The 18840-nt window shown below is 42.3% G+C and overlaps 2 protein-coding genes across 2 annotated transcripts in view; both read left to right on the top strand.

Annotated features, from left to right (window-relative positions):
- The window catches only part of LOC123751526 (uncharacterized), a 126080-nt gene extending 117854 nt beyond the window's left edge, over positions 1–8226 (top strand). Inside the window, exons 27-33 of the mRNA XM_069307524.1 lie at positions 842–1055; positions 1269–1425; positions 1784–1860; positions 2445–2513; positions 3463–3539; positions 5085–5180; positions 5875–8226. Coding sequence (XP_069163625.1) covers positions 842–1055; positions 1269–1425; positions 1784–1860; positions 2445–2513; positions 3463–3539; positions 5085–5180; positions 5875–6312 — 1128 coding nt within the window. The 3' untranslated portion in view covers positions 6313–8226. The remainder of the gene's footprint in view (positions 1–841; positions 1056–1268; positions 1426–1783; positions 1861–2444; positions 2514–3462; positions 3540–5084; positions 5181–5874) is intronic.
- Positions 8227–9675: 1449 nt separating this feature from the next.
- The window catches only part of LOC138353860 (uncharacterized), a 25471-nt gene continuing 16306 nt past the window's right edge, over positions 9676–18840 (top strand). The window contains exons 1-2 of the mRNA XM_069307290.1: positions 9676–9862; positions 10920–11250. Coding sequence (XP_069163391.1) covers positions 9676–9862; positions 10920–11250 — 518 coding nt within the window. The remainder of the gene's footprint in view (positions 9863–10919; positions 11251–18840) is intronic.

Here is an 18840-nt window from a genome sequence, read left to right as displayed (position 1 = left end):
GTCTTGCATCTTAAAGAGTTAATCGAGTAGATTATCCAAATTGTGGAGGGTTGCTAATGTGGTGCCTAGTTTTACGATGAGAGGTAGATCACTTGCATCGAACTATCGACTAATTAGTTTAATTAGCTAGAATCGTTAATCACAAAAGCTATTATTTATATCTTGAAAAGCATAGATTATTTAGTTAAGAATTCACAACCTGGTTTTACTAAGGGCCACTCATGTTTAAACAAATTTACTCATTCTGTTCCAGCATATTTAAAGCAGCTGATGGTGGAAAGAATTTCAATGTTGTTTACTTTAACTTTAGCAAAGCTTTTGGAACTGTGCCTCGTAAGAGACGTGTCAGCAAGGTAGAGATAGACGGCATCAGGAGGGTGGTCGTGTGAGGGGGGAGAGGGTATCTGAAGTTGGATTAAATCAAGGGTACTCGAAAGGAAATATGGGGACAATAGTTTGTAGCAGATAATAAAGCAATAGCAGACAATAAAGTCACAATAACATGGCTAAACATTGGAAATAAAGCACTGACGACATTTCGGTCCGTCCAGGATCATTGTGAGGACTTTATAATGATCCAAGACGGACCATTATAAAGTTATAATGACCCAGGACGGACCATTATAAAGTCATCACTTCCTGTATTTTCAATGTGTGTGTTGGGTATCTCTTGGGCACCATCCCCCCCCAGTTCTATTCAAAATCCTTATCCTGATCCCTTCCAAGTGCTATATACTCGTGATAGCTTGTCGGCTCCCCTCCTGATAGCTCCCTTCCCTACCTATATCGAACATGGTTATCAACTGAATGGTGGTTTTCCTCCTGCTTCCCCCGTCGTCAGATAACTTCGGGTAACTTCACCGACGAGATCCGGGCGGCGGACAAGCTCCTGGAGCTACGGAGTCAACAGGAGCACTTCGTCGGGCTCTCCTTCCCCACCATCAGCGCCTTTGGTTCTAACGGCGCCATCATCCATTACCGGCCGCGCCAAGACACCAACCTGGAGATTACCAGAGAATCCCTCTATCTGGTAGACAGTGGGGGACAGTACAAGGGTGAGTAGAAGTGCTGGGTCTTACTGGTGGACAGTACAAGGGTGAGTAGAAGTCCTGATGCTTACTGGCTTCCAGTTGGGGGGGGGGCGGGAGAAAAGTAAAGTTTCCTAGGCAGCAGGAGGAGGAATACCAATGTATCCTTACTATAGACGCCCCTGTAGATCGTCTGACGATACTAATGCTCAAACTGTCTCATGATGTTGTCTGCTTTAGACGGGACGACGGACGTGACCCGGACGATGCACTACGGGGAGCCGACGCCCTTCCAGGTGGAGGCCTACACCAGGGTGTTGATGGGCGCCATCGACCTGGCCAGCCTGGTCTTCCCCGAGGGCACCGGAGACACCGACGTCGACATTTTGGCGCGCAGGTACTGTCTTTTGGTGTGCGTGTGTGTATTTACTAGTTGTATTTACTATGTGTGCCTGCAGATTCGAGCTGTTAGCTCTTGGACCCCGCCTTTCTAACCGTCGGCAGTCTAATGTACTTATCATTGGTCCAGGAGGGACCGAGGATAAGAGTCCAGGAGGGACCGAGGATAAGAGTCCAGGAGGGACCGAGGATAAGGGTCCAGGAAGGACCGACGATAAGGGTCCAGGACAGACCAAAACATCGTCACTTTTATGCCATATGTGTGAGTGTGTGTGTGTGTGTGTTTGGTCATATGTTTGCAGGCATGTTATTACGAGGTGTTCTCTATGCACACATGTGATGATCTCTCCCGCAAGGCCGCTGTACGAGGTGGGGCTAGACTACCGCCACGGCACCGGCCACGGAATCGGACACTTCCTCGGTGTCCACGAAGGTAAACACAGACTTAACCTCTCTTCTCATCTCTCGAAACTGTCCACGTGTCATTAAATTTCGCTTTCTTATCTTCTGTTTTTTTTTTTGCTTGATCTGGACAGTTATTTAATTATAATTACATTCTATAAAAGAAATATATTTAGAAATAATAGTTTTATCAAGATCTTGATCTCTGATATGATACAATTTTCCTAGTAAAGAAAAATAAGATTGAAGGTATTGTTATAAGAACACAAGTTGTTCCATTGTATATATATACACTGAGAGGTGTAACCCCTCGTTTCTCGGTGTATATTATACACTAAGAGTACACTTTAGTCCTGAACAGTGTTCAAGAGTAAAGTATACTCTACTGGTTGGTCGGTATAAGCTATTATGCTGGCCTTAATAACCCTCCAGAGGTTGAGAGGCCTTAATAAGGCCTCTAAGTGAGAGTTTACACAAAGAGTTTACACTAAGTGAGAGTTTACACTAAGTGAGAGTTTACACTAAGTGAGAGGTTACACTAAGTGAGAGTTTACACTACTCTTAGGTACGTGGATCAGCTGGTATAGTGTGTACATGTGTTTGTTTCCTCCACAGCCCCGACGCAAGTAAGGATCTACGGCAAGGAAGAACACAAACTGGAAGTGGGCCAGTTCTTCTCTGACGGTGAGGCGCTCTTCCTCTCCTCTTCCTATGCCTCCTCCACCTCCTCCTCATCCTCCTCATCCTCTTCTTCCTCCTCCTCCTCCTCTAAGATGTTGTCAGAGATATATCATGTTCTTGTAATTTGCTTATGTATTCTCTCATCGTTTATGCATTTTTCATGTGTAATACTTTTATTTCTATTTCTATAGTAATACTATAATGTCCTCTATAGATAGTTTTCTGTGTAGCAGTCTATTTAGTATCAGGTCTTGCCTTCTGTATGTTATTTATTTTAATAGGGTAAAGTTTTTGTACCTGAAATGAAGTGAGTAAAATTGAATCATTAACCAATAATTTGAAAGTGGTTTGGACTGTTTAAATAAATGTATATTATACGGTCGTCAAGCTGTTTCCAAATCCAGTTGCTTCATATTTAATATTTTGGATGATACGAAAGTTGGCTTTGATGTGTACGTGTGCAGGAAACGTCAATATGGAGGCTCCTGGTGCCTGCTCTCTCTCGTCTAGTGGCTAGTTATTGAGTGAGTGAGATGACGTGAAGTATGAGAGCATGCAGAGCAGCTACTGCATGCAGAGCTGCCACAGCATGCAGAGCTGCCACAGCAACAACTGAGTTGGATGCATCAAGTTTCCTTCTAATCTATCTTTCCATGACGATTTTTTTCCTAATAAATTAAACTCTTATTTTGCTTTATTCGCCCTATGCGATTTTTTAATTATATTATTATTTTTATATACATGCAAATAGGTCTAGAACTTTTAAATTACCGCGCAGTTTAGGGCTTTAGGAAGACTGGTTAGGATTTTAAAATTAGAAGTACTCTATGACTGATCATAGACTCAACTTTACTGTGAGATGTAAAGAGATGGAGGCGTGACATCATGTAGGTGATGTTGGGACCGTAGCACATGTGATCATTTCCTTATTGTGTTACTTATTGTTCCGCAGAGCCGGGATATTACCAGGACGAGGAGTGGGGGATCCGCCTGGAGACCATCCTCACCGTAGTCACCAAGACCACCAAGGTGGGTGTTGATCTTCCTCCCTCGCTCTCAGCTCCTGTCTATGGGAGTCTTTGTGTGTCTGCTGGTCCTTGTGTCTGTTGGTCCTTGTGTCTGTTGGTCGTTGTGTGTCTGTTGGTCCTTGTGTCTGTTGGTCCTTGTGTGTCTGTTGGTCCTTGTGTGTCTGTTGGTTCTTGTGTCTGCTAGTCCTTGTGTGTCTGCTGGTCCTTGTGTGTCTGTTGGTCCTTGTGTCTGCTAGTCCTTGTGTGTCTGCTGGTCCTTGTGTGTCTGCTGGTCCTTGTGTCTGTTGGTCCTTGTGTGTATGCTAGTCCTTGTGTGTCTGTTGGTCCTTGTGTGTCTGTTGGTCCTTGTGTCTGCTAGTCCTTGTGTGTCTGCTGGTCCTTGTGTGTCTGTTGGTCCTTGTGTCTGCTAGTCCTTGTGTGTCTGCTGGTCCTTGTGTGTCTGTTGGTCCTTGTGTCTGCTAGTCCTTGTGTGTCTGCTGGTCCTTGTGTGTCTGCTAGTCTTTGTGTGTCTGCTGGTCCTTGTGTGTCTGTTGGTCCTTGTGTCTGCTAGTCCTTGTGTGTCTGCTAGTCTTTGTGTGTCTGCTAGTCCTTGTGTGTCTGCTGGTCCTTGTGTCTGCTGGTCCTTGTGTCTGCTAGTCTTTGTGTGTCTGCTGGTCCTTGTGTGTCTGTTGGTCCTTGTGTCTGCTAGTCCTTGTGTGTCTGCTAGTCTTTGTGTGTCTGCTAGTCCTTGTGTGTCTGCTGGTCCTTGTGTCTGCTGGTCCTTGTGTCTGCTAGTCTTTGTGTGTCTGCTGGTCCTTGTTTGTCTGTTGGTCCTGGTGCCTGCTAGTCCATATGAATATGACATTGTAAACACGTCTGAAGACCCCTGAACTGGAGTATACCTCTTCGTGTTTTATGACACTATGTACATTCAGGGATTATACCTCCAAATCTTAGCTCATTTGTGTAATTGAAAGTATTAATTAACGGTATTCAATTTGTAATGTTAGGATAAGTTAGGTGAATTGGGGTTGGCAATGGTCGTGAGGCTAATATTGACAGTAAGGAACATGGTACCTTTCAGAGCTGGGCTCTATATACCGCAAAGGTGTACCATGGTGCTTGGAATATATATATATATATATATATATATATATATATATATATATATATATATATATATATATATATATATATATATATATATATATATATATATATACACTTTGTTACCCTATTAGACTTATTTGTTATGCCACAGCTGTTTGTAAGGTCAGATTGGAGCATTAGTGGACTATTCTCACCCTTATATAAACGTAAAGTTATGGTCAGTTTTGTTTTTTGGGAGGTGAAGGGGGGCGGAGCTTTGTGTTATTGTTTTGTTGCTTTTGTTATTATTACAAACCTCCACCAAAACAAATTCCTCGGGGACGCAACCTGTAGGTCAAATGATTACTTATTAAAGCCTACGTAAGTCAGTATTTGACTTACAGCTTGGGGCTGCTGGTTAGGCTGTATTATTGCTGGAATCACACCAAAGTTGACACAGGTCATTTCTCCCACACAGTACAAATTTGACAAGCGGTCTCTGGGGTTCGAACCTGTGACTCTTGTTCCCTTCGAAGCCAAACTCATCAACCTGACTCTCCTTGGTGACTCCCAGGTGGGTGTGGTCCTGCTTGAGTAACCTGGGGCCAGATTCACGAAGCAGTTACGCAAGTACTTACGAACGTGTACATCTTTCCTCAATCTTTGACGGCTTTGGTTACATTTATTAAACAGTTTACAAGCATGAAAACTTCCCAATCAACTGTTGTTATTGTTATAAACAGCCTCCTGGTGCTTCGGAGCTCATTAACTGTTTAGTAATTGTAAACAAAGCCGCCAAAGATTGAGAAAAGATGTACAGGTTTGTAAGTACTTGCTTAAATGCTTTGTGAATCTGGCTCATGTTTCTCCTCTTGGGATATATGGTAGGACGTCACATGAACTTATTGTGTAGTATATAATTACATATATCCAGTTCTGTATTCATATTAAGGTATATTATTATTCTCTCTGTATTGTACTGATGTATCTGTCAATATCTTGTTTACAGATTTACATTGTGTTAATTTTATATTTCTGCAACACAGTAGAATTTTGTAATTTTTGAGAAATATTATAGAGTAAGAAATAATGCCTTTGTGTATTTTTTATGTCAATGTTCAAGAAGTTGAGGACACATTTTGCATAAATAATTGTTTATGGTACATTTCTCAGCGCTGGAGATTAATTTAATACTAAAATTTTGTTCTTCATTTATGTTAATGTTCAGATGTTCTAAAGTATGTTTTTCTGCCCGACACGTGGCGCAGTGTGAGTGGCTCAACAGCTACCACGCGCAGGTCCGCTCGGTGATTGGTCCAGAGCTTGTGAGGCAGGGTCGAGAGGAAGCCAATGATTGGCTGATGAGGAAAACCGAGCCCCTGAACTGCCCCCGCTCCCGCCAGCAACCTCAGTATAAATCAAGCAAGGACGATACCACCACCACCTCTTCCAGCACCTCCACCAGCAGCACCAGCACCACCAGCACCACCACCACCAGCAGCACCAGCAGCAGCACCAGCAGCAGCAGCACTACCACCACTAGGCAACACACCACCTTCAAGACAGTGGAGTACTCCTCCTCAGCCGTGAGCACCGTGCAGGAGGCGGGTAAGGTGATGTCAGACGGGGCCTCAGCACCCACCTTCCCCGCTGGTCTCCTGGTCTTGGTGGCATTTGTCACTGTAAACAATTTCATGTTGTGTTGACTGGGACGCGCGTGAAGGGGGGGTAGACTCAATGTGCTTTCCTAAAACACTTCCCTAAGTGATATCAATTGAAATTATAATTAATTATCTATATAATTATGTTCGAATATATATTTATATTTACCTTACCTGAGGGCCACCATCTCTAGTAACCTCGACGAGGACAGGAAGATTGCGGCTTGTGAAATGTCCCCACGTTTTTCCTCGGAAATTTTTTCCATCTTGATTTTGAACTGAAATGATGTCTTGGCATTTACGGCTTCGGGTGGTAGGTAGTTCCATGAGTTTATAACCCTCTTGAGAGAAAAAGCATCTCCTGTATTTTGTCCTACATTATGGCTTATTGAGCGTGAAGCTCTTGCAACGTTTTGGATGAGAAACGAAGACACTAACAGTTATCATTCGAGGCTGCTATAGGCCCGAAAGCTCGTACCTAAAAGGATCTTGAAAGTGATACTAATAATTGCGCTTCCCAGTACCGTTAAAATTACTGAAAGGGTTACACAACCTTTTGTGTGTCAGGCTGTGCCAAGAAACGTTTTGCTTGTATCAGGATGAGTTTTATCTGTGTTGAACGTTCATGCGTCATGATACATGTGCGTGTGGCAGGAATATGTTTATAGGTATCATAGTAGCTTGTATTGCTTGTGAGATGTACATGTTGTAGGTTCTTGTATTGTACCTGTAAATGGAGTGAAAGCCTTGAATAGAGAGAGCCAGTGTGTACATTATTCCTGTGATACTTGTACTTGATAATGCTATCTGATTTTGTTTACTTCTTTGTCGTAACAATTCTGAGTTTACGTATTCTTTGTCCTGTCTCTCTCTAGTTCAATGATTGTATATATATGTATGTATGTGTTTGTAGTTAGGTATCATTTGGGAGATGAAATACTTCAAGAGTCAGAGAGAGAGAGAAAGACCTGGGGATTGATATCACGCCAGACCTGTCCCCTGAAGCCCATTTCAAAGAGGATAGCATCAGCGTCATATGCCAGGTTGGATAACATAAGAACGGCCTTTAGAAACTTGTGTAAGGAATCTTTCAGAAGTTTGTATACCACATATGTCAGGCCAATCCTGGAGTATGCGGCTCTAGCATGGAGTCCATATCTAGTCAAGCATAAGACTAAGCTGGAAAAGGTTCAAAGGTTTGCCACCAGACTAGTTCCCGAACTGAGGGGTATGAGCTACGAAGAGAGACTACAAGAATTAAACCTCACGTCACTGGGAGACAGAAGAGCAGAAGAGTTAGAGGGGACATGATCACCACATACAAGATTCTCAGAGGAATTGATAGAGTAGATAAAGACAGACTATTTAACACAAGGGGAACACGCACTACGGGACACAGGTGGAAATTGAGTGCCCAAATGAGCCATAGAGACGTTAGAAAGAATTTTGTCAGTGTCAGAGTAGTAGACAAATGGAATGCATTAGGAAGTGATGTGGTGGAGGCTAACTCCATACACAGCTTCAATTGTATATATGATAGAGCCCAGTAGGCTCTGGAACCTGTACTTTAGTTGATTGATAGTTGAGAGGCGGGACCAAAGAGCCAGAGCTCAACCTCCACAAGTACAACTAGGTAAGTACACAAACACACATACACACACACACATGCCGTTGTCAACTGTATCAGTACTCTACTTAAAAAAAAAAGATATGGGGACCCCTTGACAAGCCGCCGGCTTCCTGTCCTCATCGAGGCCACTAGAGTGTTAGTGGCCCTCAGGTAATTTCAGAAACAATTGGGAAACTTCTCCACACCCAGACACTGTGGAGCCTGAGTACACCTGGTTGTACAAGGCGCCACCTGCCTAACACGCTCTACTCTCTAACATCTTTAAATCCTCATGTAATATCTGCAATAGATCCTAATTGTAAATGTTTTATAATAAAGATATCTTGAAACGTGTTATCTTTGTGGCCCTCTGAGCATGACGGGTCCCGTAGCCTGTCCTCGCGGTGTGATGCGCTCAGTTTGTGCGCAATTATCCTACAGTAGTGTTATCTAACTTCCACTACACCGGTCATTTATTTGTATCCACACGGAGGCATAGAGGACTTACCCTGTGGTGAGTCTCTTGACAAGAGAAGCGAGATGCCCCTCGGCTTGTGAGGAGACTTTCCAAAGTCTTGGTTAACTCTTTAAATTATTGGTCCTAAATTGTTAAGAGATGCGCCTAGCGCTGATTTATGATACTTGTTCGTCGGCTTCTACACATAATCCTTGTATTGTTCAGCTTTACTCTACTCTCAAGCCTTTGAGTTAAAAATCCTGAACGTCCTTCATCCACCCATTGTCCCTAGACTCCGACAGTCCGCCTTCTGCCAATCTTTGCACTATTCAAATAAAAAGTGAACTTCTTTGCTGCAAATACAATTAAAAGCATTTTATGTGAGCTCAACTCTGCTCTCGTCTCGGGGGGGGGGGGGGATATTACACGGACGATTGCAAATTCAACTTGGATACTGATTGAATTGTGAGCCAAGTCAACTGGATCAGAGGTTCATCATTTGTATAGCATTTGCATAATGCTCATACTTACACTGTGTATGTAAGTATATTATACAGCGGTGTGGAGAAATGTCTGACAGTCCACTGGAACATTGTCTAGCACAGCGCAGAGTTACAAATCAAATAAGATTTCAACTGAGATAGATAAGACATCACATAAGTTGTTGAACACATCGGGCATAACCTCACTGAAGCCAACATGTGAGTCATAAACACTCATTCACCGCGTAAGTGAGACAGAAATGAGAGACGAGTAACACAATAATTCATTGTGTCGGGGGACAGGAAGCCAGAGTGTATTCATACACAGTAGACTTTTATCGAGGTCTCTCCTGCTCCGTGTATGACTAACTATCCTGCGAAGATGGGGATATTAGATGAACTTATGGCTAGTTTTTTTATCTACACTGTAATGTTACATATAGAATAAGGCAGCAGTACACTACTGTGTATGCCTAAGCTTATTAAAAAATACTGTGTATGACTGGCTAAGGTAGAGGAATGATGTGGAGGTCTCCAGCAGGTTATTAAGGAGACGAGAGCACCACCGACGGGTTTGATCATGTCAGACGGAAGTCTTACGCCATCACACTATTTTATAATTAAAATATACAAATTTGGTTCCCAGTGTAATGCAATTATCAAAAGAAGGGAATTTGTTCCCAAAACAACGTTATTTTTAATGAAAATACTTATCATAAAACCCTCAAAATGCCTGAGGTTGACCAATTTATTCTTGTGGTTTGGTTGTGGTTGGCGGCGGAGGCGCGTGGCCGCCTGCGACGAATGTCGGAGCTCCTGGAGGAGCTGGTGCTCCTGGTGCATCGCAGGAGAAAACAGAAATGCTGGAGCAGACAGAAGAAAAAAGTAGTTTAGCGCGACAAGAGAAGCAGAGAAGGGCTCGGGTTCCTCGAGGGGGCATTGTGTGGTTCCGGTTCATATTTGCTTTCACAATGGCCGCCTCCTACGGCAGCTTCTATGCATATCACCCTGGCTGCTTCTCAAGGCTGGCTCTACGACTGCCTCTAGGTGCTGGTGGAGTCATTCAATGTGTGGAGGTAGCGGGGGGGGGGGGGTGATTGTTTTCGAGAAGGGATGGGTGCCGTTGGCTGCCTTTGAGAGGGAGGCCGGGAGCGTTGACTGCCGCTCTCTCTCTCTCTCGAAGGTAGCCATCCGCCCTCATCCCTACTCGAGGCAGCACTCTGCCCACCCCCTCCCTCTCGCAGGCAGCCAACCGCCTCCCCCTCGAAAGCAACTAACCGCCCCCGCAACCCCCTCTCGAAGGCAACCAACGGCCCCCCAACCCCCTCACGAAGGCAACCAACCCCTCACAAAGGCAACTAACCGCCCCCCCCAACCCCCATCACGAAGGCAGCCAACGCTCCCCCCCCCCCAACCCCCTCACGAAAGCAGCCAGTCGCCCTCCTCCCTCTCAAAGGCAGCCAGCCCCCCACTGAGAGAGACAGACAGTGTGTGTGGGGGAAATGGGGGGGGAGAAAAGCGAAGGCAGATCCACTCCTCACAGACATCACTGGCCAGAACAGAGCAATGGAGAAGGAAGGAGGGTGTTAAATGGCCCAGTAACATCATCTTGGGGGAGTCAAAATCCCTCCCTCCCTCCCCACGCCCGCCGCCACCGACAGGACACTATCCACTAGACAAGAGTCGCGTGCCACATCACCTTTAAGCATCGTCGAGCTCTACTTTTCACCTTGGACCGTAAATACCAGCTAGGGGTCGTCTGGATCAGTGTTCCTAGTTTGTACCTGCATCCGGGTGTGAGGCTACTCCACGTGTCGGCCTATTTCCCATCTACAGTACTTATTAATGTATTGAGTTTATTGTTTTAAAATGTGGAAAAATTAATTTACGAGGCACTCGCCACTGATTACCGACAAATAAAATAATAAAAGATGTCCGCGTTAAATATAGATGTTGTAGGGAAGTGGGAAACTGGAATGAAATGCAAGATATTACCAGTAATGGCAACTCTTTGTTCCTAAATCCTATGGTTTAGCGCACAAACAAAACATATTTTCAAGTAAGCAGTTATAATCTCTTCTTGAATTCTTCTTGTTGTTAACAGTCGAAATTAACTCTTATGAATCAGGATTAATTACTTCTTTGACAAAGAGTGTGATAACAGAGGTGTGGAGGTACCTGGCACTTGAACCCGCTGGAAGCTGTCCCTTTAAGAGAGAGGCGCCAGGGTGCCAACCTCACTACGTCCCCAGCTGGTCCACGGGCGCCGCCACGCTCCCGACCTCTCCAACAATTAGTGAAATCCAGCGTTGTGTAAACTGTAACCACCGCACTTTTCCTCCAAGGGGGGGTCCTTGTGATCAAGATCAACGGGGAGGAAGTATCAAGTCAACTGAGGAAGTCGGGCTGGTAGCTCTCGGTGAGGGAAGACAAAGGTTTGTTTATTATTATGATTTTTGCCAGCGTCCGGTCGTGATGGGTCTGGCAGTAGGCTGTGTGATCCATCAGATGTCTGTAACTGACGGCATCTTGTTTATGGTGTGTGTTGGGTGGAGGAGGGAGAGTGTCCTGTCACCTGGTGCCTTGTTTGTGTGTGTGGGGGAGGGGGGAGAGAGCAGGGAGTCATCCCTTCACCTCATAACTTCCTCTGAGAAATTTACTCTCCCCCCCCCCAGGATGGGTATGGGGTCAATAATAAACAAATTAAACTATCTACCATTGCCCAGGACCTAGATTTTAGTTCAGTGTATAAATGAGCTCACGAATATTTTCGGCCTGCAAAAAAATTATATAAAGAATTTCTCTAATTATATATACAAACAACTGTTGATCTTGAAGATCGATATGTAACCTCAGTGACAAACCAAGATAGTGATACTTAAAGCCAGATCAGTGTCTTATGTGATTTTTAGTTGTATACTATTACCCTCAGTATTGCCCCAGAATCGAAGAGTATTACCACAGATTCAGAATAATTTATCGAAAATAAATAATCACAGTTACGAATTAATTTACAGAGTGCAACCCATCCTACAAAGAGCAGAGTACCTATGGCCGCTATGAACAACGTGCAAAATATAGATTGTTGTACCCATATGAAATTCACGTTTTGTACTATTTGAATTCTAAAGGGCATAAAAACTAAAATAACCTAACTATAAGCCTAGCTTTCCCTAGGCCATAACAAGCAATTTTAGGCTAATACTCAATTCGTATAATTTAGAGCATGAATGCTTTGGCCTAGGAAAAGTTTAGGCTTGCCTGTTGCCTTTATGCTCAACATAATAGTACAACAATGTTCATTTTAAGTACAATACTTCATATTTTGTACCTTCCATCCATAATAGCCTTATATGCTGTACTATAATATGTGGTGGTTAAGAGAGAGAACTAAATTCAAATGGTCCTGCGCCTAATGTACTAATTCAGTGATGAGGCTTCTCAGTGATCAAAGGCGATGGAGATACAAGTTCAAGTTCAAGTATGTTTATTGAGACAAGAAAGAAAAATACCACTCAAAGGGATAGAGTTGCTTAGGCAATTTCTACTCCCTTTGGTGATACACACACACTATGGTGTCACGGTTTATATAATTTTTGTGTTCCAACAATCAATATCAACCTTATTGCCTTTTATCTTAATGTACACTGTTGAGTGGCTCGGTGTTTCAGTGTGTACGTGTTCTTACTGAACACTATAGAGGAGCTCGGTGCTTGAACGAGTACGTGTTCTTATCGAGCACTAGAGAGACTAGGTGCTGGAGCAGACATGTGTTCGGAGCAACGTATGTGTATGTAATTACCTAATTGTAGTTACAGGATGAGAGCTATGCGCGTGGTGTCCCAGCACTGCCATGTAACGCTTTGAAACTACTGAAGGCTTTGGCTACCACCACCACCTCACTCAACTTCTTTTTGTCCCTCGACAGAATCCTTGATGAATCTGATATCTTTGATATCGCTCGCCTAATGGGCTTTTGTTCTCGTATTGGCATCCTCAGCGATATTTAATGCCTTTTGAACATCTTGCAACACTGATGGTGCTACAGTCTCCCCGGCTTGGTGCCTTCTTTTGATAATTACTTATTTAACTGTCTGTTTCACTCTTGTGAAATTTCTTATACTTTTTCAGCATCTTTGTTCCTTAGCTTGAATCTACGACCTTTTATTCTTGAAGTTGCAGGTTTCAAGAATTTATCTTTGAACATTTTGTCGATTCCTGAATTCATTTTGTATCTAGTGATCACATTATCCCTTTTTCTTCTAGCTTTGTCATATTTTAAACCTGTAGCCTCTCCTCATAGCTCTTGTTTTCAGTTTCAGAAGCATGTTCGTAGCATGTCTTTGGACCTTTTCCAGTATATTAATGTGCTTCTTGAAATATGGGCACCGTGCAATCCGTGAATATTCCAATTTTAGTCTCAAATAAATCGTTCCCTAAGTTCCCTAACAATCCGAGTTTTCGTGAAATTATATATGTTTCATTTTTTTTCATACGGAATGATGAAGCTTTTCATTATATTATATATGGTTAAACAAATTTTAATTTGATCTAAAACTAACATGGAAATCTAATCAAAGCTAACCTAACTTACCTAGCCTAACCTATCCTAACCTAACAAAACATAACATAAGTTAGCATAACTACCACAAATCAGTAATTCATATTCATAATATAATAATAATATTAATTAAATAAACTAATTTTAAAATAAATATTTGAAAACAAACATCACTTTTCTTGTTAGGCAAAAAAGCAAAAATCAAATATTTACTCTTTACTCAAAGCAAATATAGTGCTCTTTATTTTCTTCTCCGAGGCTATGGGTCCCTACACTTGCACAATAGGTGGTACCCCTTATATATATAATATATTTATGTATGTTAGTGTAAAAAAAAACGCAAAAAGCATTCGACCGACTTTTCCGATAGTCTTTAAAATGATCATAATTTAACCGACCCGGAGGCTACATCCTTCGGGTTGTGTTGTTGTGTAAGCGATCATCATGCCTGGAGGCCGTATGTTGACAAGTTCATGACTGGCTTGTTATTTTAAACAATGTTATTGTACTCTTTCCAGTGAAAACTCATCCTTAGAGGCTTAAATGATCTTTCTCAATGAGATAAATTATCGTGTTCAAATGAATTACTTCTCCTTGTCAGGGAATACAATTATTGTAGCCAATAGTAATGAACTATAACGATCTTTATTATGAAAAGGCTAAGCTCTTTAAGGGTCAATTTACTGTCATTATTTTTTTTTCAAACTATTTTGGTTTGGTAAATGTGTTCATTGGGTGGGGGAAAGGAATGGAGAGGAAGAGGAATACGGTGATAAAGGATAGAGATAAGCAAAGAACGGGAAAAGAAAATGAGGGTGGGAAGCACGACCAGTCTTCAACCATATCCAAAATCAATCACAATGTTTTTTTATTGGTCTCTCCTAACTCCCCCCCCCCATCTCTTCATCTCCCACCTCCCCCCCCCATCTCTCTCTCTCTCTCTCTCTCTCTCTCTCTCTCTCTCTCTCTCTCTCTCTCTCTCTCTCTCTCTCTCTCTCTCTCTCTCTCTCTCTCTCTCTCTCTCTCATTGTACCTTAACCAATCGACCATCAGTGACCGTACAAAAGACGATGGTAGCCGAGCCTATTTCCCCTGTCGATGGTCGAGTGGTTAAGATACCATGTACCCCAGTTGCTTTGTGCTCCTGGCGGTCTTGGTTCGAGTCACTTCTTGGGTGTGGAGTTTTCAGTCGCATATATGCTTAGGGACCATTCAAGCTTGTTTGCATATATATAAATATATGCAAACATATATGTTTGCATATATATAAATATATATATATATATATATATATATATATATATATATATATATATATATATATATATATATAATATATATATATATATATATATATATATATATATATATATATATATATATATATATATACTCTGGCTTATATATATAAGCCAGAGTATATATATATATATATATATATATATATATATATATATATATATATATATATATATATATACTCTGGCTTATATATATAAGCCAGAGTTTCCTCTGGCTTCATCCTGGCCAGGCATAGTTCACCATCTGTCGGGGTCCCAACATGTCTGCTCATGGAACTTGCCAACTGCACCCATCGATCCCCGGCGATGGTGGAAACAAATACGCAGCGTTTCTTTCACCCTGATGCTCCTGTTCACCGAGCAGTAAATAGGTACCTGGGAGTTTTACAGCTTTTAAGGCTGCTTCATATGTGTGTGTGTGTGTGTGTGTGTGTGTGTGTGTGTGTGTGTGTGTGTGTGTGTGTGTGTGTGTGTGTGTGTGTGTGTGTGTGTGTGTGTGTGTGTGTACTCACCTATATGTACTCACCTATATGTGCTTGCAGGATCGAGCATTGACTCTTGGATCCCGCCTTTCTAGCTATCGGTTGTTTACAGCAATGACTCCTGTCCCATTTCCCTATCATACCTAGTTTTAAAAGTATGAATAGTATTTGCTTCCACAACCTGTTCCCCAAGTGCATTCCATTTTTCTACTACTCTCACGCTAAAAGAAAACTTCCTAACATCTCTGTGACTCATCTGAGTTTCCAGTTTCCACCCATGTCCCCTCGTTCTGTTATTATTACGTGTGAACATTTCATCTATTTCCACTTTGTCAATTCCCCTGAGTATTTTATATGTCCCTATCATATCTCCTCTCTCCCTTCTTTTCTCTAGTGTTGTAAGGTTCAGTTCCTTCAGCCGCTCTTCATATCCCATCCCTCGTAGCTCTGGGACAAGCCTCGTCGCAAACCTCTGAACCTTCTCCAGTTTCTTTATGTGTTTCTTCAGGTGGGGGCTCCATGATGGCGCGGCATACTCTAAGACGGGTCTCACGTAGGCAGTGTAAAGCGCCCTAAAAGCTTCCTCATTTAGGTTTCTGAATGAAGTTCTAATTTTCGCCAGTGTAGAGTACGCTGCTGTCGTTATCCTATTTATATGTGCCTCAGGAGTTAGATTAGGTGTCACATCCACTCCCAGGTCTCTTTCTCGAATCGTTACAGGTAGGCTGTTCCCCTTCATTGTGTACTGTCCCTTTGGTCTCCTGTCACCTGATCCCATTTCCATAACTTTACATTTACTGGTGTTAAACTCCAGTAGCCATTTCCCTGACCATCTTTGCAGCCTGTTTAAGTCCTCTTGGAGGATCCTACAATCCTCGTCTGTCACAACTCTTCTCATTAATTTTGCGTCATCTGCAAACGCAAATGACAGTTGAGAGGCGGGCCAAAAGAGCTAGAGTTCTACCCCCGCAAGCACAACTGGGTCAATACACACACTCGCTTGGCACGGTGTGTTAGTCTAGTGCCAGATGCCACATCTACACTATCTACACAGCATTCTCCTTGCTGAAACTATCTACACAATACACGACTTCTCATGTGGAACTGTATTCATGCACAGAAGCCATCTGAGCTGCACAGGACCTTCATCACTGGCACCATCTTCACTATACTCGACATTCTTCACTGTAACCACCTTCATTACACACTATCTCCACTGTAACCATCAATTTCACACTATCTTCATCACTATGTTCGCTACAGACAACCATCATCATTAACTATCTTCACTACACACAACCATCATCACTACAATCATCTCCACTACACACAATCATCACTATAACCATCTTCACTACACACAATCATCACTATCTTCACTACACAATCATCACTATAACCATCTTCACTACTCACAATCATCACTATAACCATCTTCACTACACAATCATCACTATAACCATTATCACTAACCATCTTCACTACACATAATCATCACTATAATCATCTTCACTACTCACAATCATCACTATAACCATCTTCACTACACAATCATCACTATAACCATTATCACTAACCATCTTCACTATAACCATTATCACTAACCATCTTCACTACACACAATCATCACTAACCATCTTCACTACACACAATCATCACTAACCATCTTCACTACACACAATCATCACTAACCATCTTCACTACACACAATCATCACTAACCATCTTCACTACACACAATCATCACTATAACCATCTTCACTACACACAATCATCACTATAACCATCATCACTATAACCATCTTCACTACTCACAATCATCACTATAACCATCTTCACTACACACAATCATCACTATAACCATCTTCACTACACAATCATCACTATAACCATCTTCACTACACACAATCATCACTAACCATCTTCACTACACAAAATCATCACTAACCATCTTCACTACACACAATCATCACTAACTTCTTCACTACACAAAATCATCACTAACCATCTTCACTACACACAATCATCACTAACCATCTTCACTACACACAATCATCACTAACCATCTTCACTACACACAATCATCACTATAACCATTTTTACTACACAACCATCACCTCAACCCAACAAAAACTCACTATAGCACACCATACAAAACGTTCACCTCAACACAACGCATCATAGACTCATCACAAAACCGTACAAAACTGCCCTCGACACAGAGGGATACGAACCAATAACAAGAGACCACAGAAACTTTGCCCATAAAAATGACTATATAGAAGGCTAACTAAATTAAATTCATATTGTATATTTAGTACACTTGTCAGCTCGAGTTAACGCTCAGTTATAATATAATAATCACGATGGCAACCCAAGGCACCATGAACCAGCCTTATCCCAACATGCAGCATGTTGCCCGGAGCCGGCCTGTCGCCTTTACTGCAGCCGACACCCACCGCGTTCCCCTCGTCAGGACACTTTCTTCAAGTGACACCAATGTCCAGTCTGCAGTTCTGGATAAAGCGACCTACACCACAATTACCCGCACTTCAGTACCATTCACTACCTTCCTGAAGGAGAAACCCACCGATGGTGCCGTATTGCAGACACTTACCTTACTCTGCCGACTCATGAAGAAAACTCACGAAGAAGGATATTGTTATAGATACATCTACAGAGGCAACATTCACGTTCACGTCTCTAAAACAGAGACTCGTGTGAGTGTCGTTGACACCATTGTCTGCCTGTCCACCAGACAAGCCGTCTTCAACTAATATGACCTGACAGAGGACCAGCGGGCACTCCGCTTCCTCTTCACGGACTATGAATGCGAACGGACGGACATGTTCGCGTTCGCTCTGCTCCTGCAGTAGGGAATGACTCGCATGCAGAACATACCAGAGAAACTTGAAAAATATCTCCAAAAATGCACCGGCGCGCCTCACCTCAGACCAAATTTTAAGAAGGTCTTGAGTGGTCTTGAGAGACTGGTCGTAACGGACAAAATTCGCACTAGCTGGACCACCTTAAAGGAAAACTTCGTTCCAGTTTGAAGTGCTAGAGTTAAGATAAGTGTGTCTTTGAGTGTAACTCGTCTAACTATTCAGGATGACTGAATTTTTTGTTCATTTTATTTTATGTACAAATAAAGTAAATAAAAACATGTATTGTGTGTGTTTGTGTCCGTAATGAGTATTGAGGGTTAGTTGTACATACAAATTTGTGAGTACTGAAGATTCTGTCAGGGAGATCGCGTAGTGAGGATTGTACTCATTTAGTTGTGCTTGCGGACAGTGAAGATGGTTATAGTGATGATAGTTGTGTATAGTGAAGATGGTTATAGTGATGGTTGTGTATAGTGAAGATGGTTATAGTGATGGCTGTGTATAGGGAAGATGGTTATAGTGATGATTGTGTGTAGTGAAGATGGTTATAGTGATGGCTGTGTATAGTGAAGATGGTTATAATGATGATTGTGCATAGTGAAGATGGTTATAGTGATGGTTGTGTATAGTGAAGATGGTTATAGTGATGGCTGTGTATAGGGAAGATGGTTATAGTGATGATTGTGTGTAGTGAAGATGGTTATAGTGATGGCTGTGTATAGTGAAGATGGTTATAGTGATGGTTGTGTATAGTGAAGATGGTTATAGTGATAGTTGTGTATAGTGAAGATGGT

This window comes from Procambarus clarkii, chromosome 60 (assembly GCF_040958095.1).
Source record: "Procambarus clarkii isolate CNS0578487 chromosome 60, FALCON_Pclarkii_2.0, whole genome shotgun sequence".
NCBI lineage: Eukaryota > Metazoa > Arthropoda > Malacostraca > Decapoda > Cambaridae > Procambarus > Procambarus clarkii.
Note: the sequence above shows the minus strand (reverse complement) of the source record. Positions and strands in the feature narration are given on the sequence as shown.